The sequence below is a fragment of the Lycorma delicatula genome, chromosome 5 (assembly GCF_047948215.1).
Source record: "Lycorma delicatula isolate Av1 chromosome 5, ASM4794821v1, whole genome shotgun sequence".
NCBI lineage: Eukaryota > Metazoa > Arthropoda > Insecta > Hemiptera > Fulgoridae > Lycorma > Lycorma delicatula.
Genome location: NC_134459.1, coordinates 170,459,799 through 170,467,323, shown reverse-complemented (window position 1 = coordinate 170,467,323; position 7,525 = coordinate 170,459,799). Strand labels below are relative to the sequence as shown.

The following is a 7,525-nucleotide window of genomic DNA, read 5'->3' as shown; positions in this document are numbered from 1 at the left end:
AATGAAAACTCTTTGTTCCGTCATTTTCAAACAAAATAAATTGTCACTTGTAATAAAATATGTTCTAATTACTCTTCAGCCAAATTTTAACTAAGAGTCTAATGTGGGTGAAAATAATGATATACATTATAACAATGCTGCAATCACGTGGGCAAAAGACGAACTCGTAGAATTAACAAATTATCGTTATATTTGACCAGTCCCCTTAAATATATATATATATATATATATATATATATATATATATTAAGAACTTTGGACTATTTTTCACATACAATTTTCTTCATATCAAAGAAAAAAGGGGTTACATAATCTATTCAGTTATTGTTTTGAAACACACACACAACACATCTTAATAGCTCAAGAAAAAACGATTTTAATAAAATTTAGATATGCCTTTAACTAAAATGAAAGAATCTGGTTATATTTTACTAATTATTTTGCTTAACGTGATAGCGTGTGATAACGTGAAGAAATATTTCACTTGGTAATTTGAGGTAGTACTTGCTTCGGCAGTACATATACTAAAATTGGAACGATACAGGGAAGATTAGCATGGTAATTTTAGGTAAAATAATCCTAGATAAAATTTTTTTTTGAGATGGTGGGCATCGATTGATTTGGCATTTTTACCCTTTGAGAATGGAAATTTGTAGTGTATGAAAAAAGCTATGCTTGACCGGGATTCGAATGGAGGATTTCATCCTCCGGATGAAAGGCTGAGACGCTGCCACTCCGGCACGGAAGACGGTAATAGATAAACTTAAATTGTATTATATAAGATGTGAGTTGAAAATGTTATTTTATGATTATTGAATAAAACGTAGTTGCCTAAATGTAAATTAAATATAATTTAAAAATTGAAAAGCACAGAAAAATACAATTTAAGAAGAGTAATGAATAGGTCAATGCTGTGACAATTTGTATTTTAAGTTGTATTAGAATAAAAATATATTATTTATAAAATTTAATGGTTTAATGATTAAAAAAAATAAAATTGAAATAGAAATCGAATTAAATATCTATATATTCTTAATAATTCAAAAAAATCTCAACATATTTCGAAAAAATAAATTAAAACAGAAAAACAATGTGTTAACTACATTGTTTATATAACGTGATCAGGTTATGTGTGTAACTTGATCACGTTAATGACGCCTACATGAAATAACTGAGAATAATTTCCGTTTTTGCTTATTACATAAAATATTTATTCAGGTTTTGATAAATTATTTCATTCAATCTCTTAAATGAAATATTATTATATAATACTTAATCAAAAATTTCATACATAATTTGGCATTAACAATTTAAATCACGAAATATAACATGGATAATAACATTGTAAAAAAATCTGAAAGTTGATCAAACGTGAAGGGTTATAAACTGGACATAATAAAATAATTATCTTTATTTTTTGTTGTAATACTTTAATAAAAAGGGATGTAATAAACCTAACAATGGTAATTTTATTAAATTAATTAGTAAAAATTCATTAATTATCTTCCTAAATAAATAAATATAATTTTTTTTATATCTATAAAAATAATTTCGAGTAAAATATTCCTTTAATAATGAAATTGAAAATAAGTTTTTAAGTTCCTTACATTTTTTTATCCAAACTTGTATGTAATATATTTTTAAAAGAACATATAAAAATCAAATAAACTATCACAAAATCCCGTCGACAAAGAAAAAATTATACTTTTTCTGTTTTTTAAAATTTTGTCTTTTTGAAGTCGGCCTTAAATAAAAAAAAAAAAAAAAAAAAAAAAAACACTAAAAACTTATGAAACCATCATTTTGTCACCGAATGTAAAAAAGAAATTATTTTATAAGAAAAATTACATTTTTTACTTTTTAAAGTCGATAGATGGGTGGAATATATTGAAGAGTTATACGGAGGAAATGAATTAGAAAATGGTGTTATACAGGAAGAAGAGGAAGTTGAGGAGGATGAAATGGGAGAAACAATACTGAGATCTGAATTTAAGAGAGCATTAAAAGATTTAAATGGCAGAAAGGCTCCTGGAATAGACGGAATACCTGTAGAATTACTGCGCAGTGCAGGTGAGGAAGCGATTGATAGATTATACAAACTGGTGTGCAATATTTATGAAAAAGGGGAATTTCCGTCAGACTTCAAAAAAAGTGTTATAGTCATGATACCAAAGAAAGCAGGGGCAGATAAATGTAAAGAATACAGAACAATTAGTTTAACTAGTGATGCATAAAAAATCTTAACTAGAATTCTATACAGAAGAATTGAGAGGAGAGTGGAAGAAGTGTTAGGAGAAGACCAATTTGGTTTCAGGAAAAGTATAGGGACAAGGGAAGCAATTTTAGGCCTCAGATTAATAGTAGAAGGAAGATTAAAGAAAAACAAACCGACATACTTGGCGTTTATAGACCTAGAAAAGGCATTCAATAACGTAGACTGAAATAAAATGTTCAGCATTTAAAAAAAATTAGGGTTCAAATACAGAGGTAGAAGAACAATTGCTAACATTTACAGGAACCAAATAGCAACAGTAATAATTGAAGAACATAAGAAAGAAGCCGTAATAAGAAAGGGAGTCCGACAAGGATGTTCCCTATCTCCGTTACTTTTTAATCTTTACATAGAACTAGCAGTTAATGATGTTAAAGACAATTTAGATTCGGAGTAACAGTACAAGGTGAAAAGATAAAGATGCTACGATTTCCTGATGATAAAGTAATTCTAGCCGAGAGTAAAAAGGATTTAGAAGAAACAATGAACGGCATGGATGAAGTCCTACGCAAGAACTACCGCATGAAAATAAACAAGAACAAAACGAAAGTAATGAAATGTAGTAGAAATAACGAAGATGGACCACTGAATGTAAAAATAGGAGGAGAAAAGATTATGGAGGTAGAAGAATTTTGTTATTTGGGACGTAGAATTACTAAAGATGGACGAAGCAGGAGCGACATAAAATGCCGAATAGCACAGACAAAACGAGCCTTCAATCAGAAATATAATTTGTTTACATGAAAAATTAATTTTAATGTCAGGGATGTTTGGAGTGTCATTTTATATGGAAGTAAAACATGGACGATCGGAGTATCTGAGAAGAAAAGATTAGAAGCTTTTGAAATGCGGTGCTATAGGAGAATGTTAAAAATCAGATGGGTGGATAAAGTGGCAAATGAAGAGGTATTGCGGCAAATAGATGAAGAAATAAGCATTTGGAAAAATATAGTTAAAAGAAGAGACAGACTTATAGGCCACATACTAAGGCATCCTGGAATAGTCGCTTTAATATTGGAAGGACAGGTAGAAGGAAAAAATTGTGTAGGCAGGCCATGTTTGGAATATGTAAAACAAATTGTTAGGGATGTAGGATGTAGAGGGTATACTGAAACGAAACGACTAGCACTAGATAGGGAATCTTGGAGAGCTGCATCAAACCAGTCAGATGACTGAAGACAAAAAAAAAAAAAAACTTTAAAAATTCTTTTAAATTTCATCTTATTTCCATTGAAGTGTGGATAGACCAAGAAGAAAGCATAGTATAAAAAAAATTAGTTGTTTACAAATAAATACATAGGGCAAAAGACTTGAAATTTAATATTAAAAAAAAAATACAAAAAAAATTATAAAAATATATTTGATTACATATAAAAAATTATTTTTTAAAACGCATTTATTTAACTAATATTAATATTAACATGAATAAAGAGAGGAAAATGTAGAAAAACCCTCTAAAAAGTAAAAAATAAGAATTAAATCAAATTTAGAATTTTAAACAAAAAATATAATATATTAACAAATATAAAAATGCAGTGAAAAGTAAAAAAATAAGTTATTATATAAATATCTAATAAATAAATATAATAATTATTAGATTTTAAAATTAGAAATAATGAAAATATTTAATTAAATAAAAGTGTGGCGCAGTTTTTATAATAATATTTTCGAATAAGTATTTATAGACATTTGCTGTATTTTAAAATATATTTTTTGGTAAATGAGGTTGTTTAGTATATGTATATATTTTATAAACTGCGCCACGCTTGTACTAAACTAATATTTTAAACTAAATATTTTCATTACTTTTAATTTTAAAATTTTATAATTATTAAATTTATTTATTTTTTATTTATTAGATATTTATATAATTTATTTTTTACTTTTCAGTGCATTATTATATTTTTTTTGTTTAGAATTCTCAATTTGATTTAATTCTTATTTTTTACTTTTTAGAGGGTTTTCTAATTTGTTTTCTTTTTTTTATTAATGTTAATATTAGTTAAATAAAAGCTTTTTAAAAAATAATTTTTTATATGTAATCAAATATATTTTTGAAATTTTTATTTTTTTTGGTATTTTTTACTTTTTAGTCTTAATGAACAATAAACTTTCTACATCCAAAAAAAATATTCTTAATAACATTTATATCTGAATATTATTGTTTGTTTATTAAGACTAAAAAGTAAAAATATTTATTTTTACACATCGAAGTTACATACATGTACCAAACTTCAATTATTTTCATACGATAGTTCATGAGAAATGTAAATTTTCAATTAAATGCATGAATTTAGCGTAGGGGTAGCGCGTGGGAGCATGGGGGTGGGTCATATCAAATTCTGACACCGTAGTGCTGTATTGTTATCAAAGTTACATACGTGTACCAAATTTCATTGATTTTCATACGATAGATCAAAAGATATAGCAGTTGCAAGATTTGATTATAACTGAAGCAATAAAAGCTTATAATAAAAATAAGAAACTGATGAAGTGAAAAGTCTGCCACTAAGAGTCTCTATGAAATGTAGGAATATTTTCTATTTTTCAGTTATCAGTGCTGTAAATAAACATTATATATAACAATCCAGTATCTAAGCAACGATTATAAATAAATAAAATAACTTTAAATATCAATGTTGATAATTAATTTCTCATTAAAAAAAAAATCTTCAAACCAAGTTGCATGGAAAAAACCTACAACTGAGCTACCAGAAGAACTTCCTTTAAAAATATAGAATCATCGAAATTAATCCACCTTGTTTAAATTAAAGTTTGAAAATACTTTTAAAAATTTGTGCAAGTCGATTTGAGAAAAAAAATCATACTGAAGAATGTTATAAAATATTATGTTATGAAACGTATAAGCTCTTTTTACTTATGACAAAATCTTCATCAACTTAACTTGGCAAAATTCTAATAAGCAAATTTATTTCAATCGATGAAGAACATTGCCTAAAAATCTTGTAAGGTACAAAAGTTAAAATTTAACCAGTTACATGCTTTATGAATTACTTTACGTAACTGAGGTATTGATTCTTAGAAAACCTTAGTAATGGAATTTAAGTTTAAAAATGTTAAGATTTTAAACAAAGTAAAATGTGTATCAGCCTTGATAGAAATACAAAAAAGGATATTGTATGGAGCCCAATGTAGCTAATAGAGAGTTAAGTTAGGGAATATTTTATTTAATAATGAGTAAATGGTTGATATCCTCAGCAGTTGGTACCATTAACTGCTGAGGAAAAAATAGAAATCGGTTTCAAAAGTACTATTCATGTAAAAACCGAAAAGAAAGAGAAATTTAGGTCGACCTAGTAGGAGATGATAATCTTGTGTAAGATAACTAAACGTTTTGCATTTATGATGAATATTTGTTTATGATTTATTTATTTATGAAGAATAAGACGATATGTTCTAGTACAGGTTTTTATTTTACATTCAAATATTTTATTTTTTCTTAGAGTATCGATAACAGATAATAATATTTTTAACTCTACAGCGCTTAGTAGGGCATGACTCAATAATTTCATCCAAGCAACTTTGTTCATTCATTTCTTCTTTTAACATGATCCTACCAGTTTATTCTTTGTGCTTTAATAAATTTTATTATTTCTTCCACTTATTTTGTCATTGACTAGGACTCTGAACTGCATGTCACCACTGGCCTCTCTTAAAGTTTCATATATTCTTACTTTCCCTTAAGTGATTAGTAACTTTCTCTTAAAAATAATTGGCAAATTGTTGGCAAAAAAACTCTTTTTGTATTCTATTTTCTTTGTTTTATTATTTCACTCTTCTATATTATATTCAGTTAAAATAGGTCTAGGATATTTAACTTATCATTTTTTTTTTATAATCAATCAGTATTTTCGTCTTCAACTTTAGCTCTCCAGCTTTAGTTGATATAAACATATACGTTTTTTCTTCACAGTAATACAATACAATCTTATTTAACAATAATCTTATTTTATACATATTGTGTTGTAATAATGAAATTTCACTACAAATATGTAATATATCCATAAATTTAAATGCAAATCTATAAATGTAATATAAATTTACATAAAAATGTACGTAAATGTAATATGTCTTCAAAAATCTGTAACATATTACACAAATTACTGACATGTCAAAATATTAAAATCTCTCTACAAAAATGTGCAATTTATTTCTTTTCATCACATGGTTTATCGAACAGTCAATATTGATGTTGAGAATGTGTATGTTAGTTGAGTGAAATGGTCATCTATAGATGCTAGTTTTTTCAAATGTTTAAAGGTGCCATTCTGTTTTTGTAAATTATTATATCTAAAACTTACTACAACTTGTAATAAAACTGTTTTAATATTTTCAAAGATTTTATCAATAATCTATTTATATATTTTTTCAGATTGCATTTATTCTCTTAGTAAGTATTGCAGCAGCCAATGCTGCTTATTTACATGGAGCTCCTGCCTATGCGTCACCAGCGTACGCTGCTCCGTCAGCTTATGCAGCACCTGCATATGCAGCTCCACTAGTTACTAAAGCAATCGCTCCTGCAGCAGTTACTTCTCAATCAGCAAATATTCTTAGAAGTTATGGTAATCTAGGTCAAGTATCAACATACAGTAAAACAATTGATACTCCGTATTCCAGTGTCAGCAAATCTGATGTTCGGGTCAGTAATCCTGGTTTAACTACATACGCTACTCCTGCCTACAGAGCCGCAGCCGCATATGCTCCAGCTCCAGCAGCATACGCTCCAGCAGCATACACTCCAGCTGCATATGCTCCAGCACCTGCGTACGCTGCTGCTCCTGCATACCATGCACCAGCTGCTTACGCTGCTCCAGTCGCAAAAGCTGTTGCGCCAGCACTTCTTGGAGTAGCATATTCTGCTGCTCCAGCTGTTTCCCACATGTCTTTTGATGGATATGGAGTGAAATACGTATACTAGAATGTAGTTGGAAAAGTAATGAAGTTTTCGTTTAATATTATAATTATTCTACTCTTTCAACTATCTCCAAATGTACAAAACCCTACACACTACCTAATGTTCCTTCATTTTGTAATTTTTTTTTAATAAAAATTTAACAAATTATAATTGTATTGTTATTTTATTCTGTCATAAATTTTTTCCTTTTATTAACTACCGGCACACAAATACATGATGTTTAATGTGTGTACCATACATTTTTATTTCCAAAGATTCTTTATTGAAATAAAAATCAGATCAAATAAATGATTTCTTTTTCAGTAACACCTTAT

The 7,525-nt window shown here is 27.6% G+C and overlaps 1 protein-coding gene and 1 pseudogene across 1 annotated transcript; both read left to right on the top strand.

Moving 5' to 3' along the window:
- Window positions 1-500: 500 nt before the first annotated feature.
- Window positions 501-598, top strand: LOC142325875 (U6 spliceosomal RNA; annotated as a pseudogene).
- Window positions 599-2,768: 2,170 nt separating this feature from the next.
- Window positions 2,769-7,214, top strand: LOC142324592 (cuticle protein 76-like). Its single transcript, XM_075365440.1, has 2 exons — window positions 2,769-2,780; window positions 6,666-7,214. The coding sequence occupies exons 1-2, from the start codon at window positions 2,769-2,771 to the stop codon at window positions 7,212-7,214; spliced, it is 561 nt and encodes a 186-aa protein (XP_075221555.1).
- The last annotated feature ends 311 nt before the right edge of the window (window positions 7,215-7,525 follow it).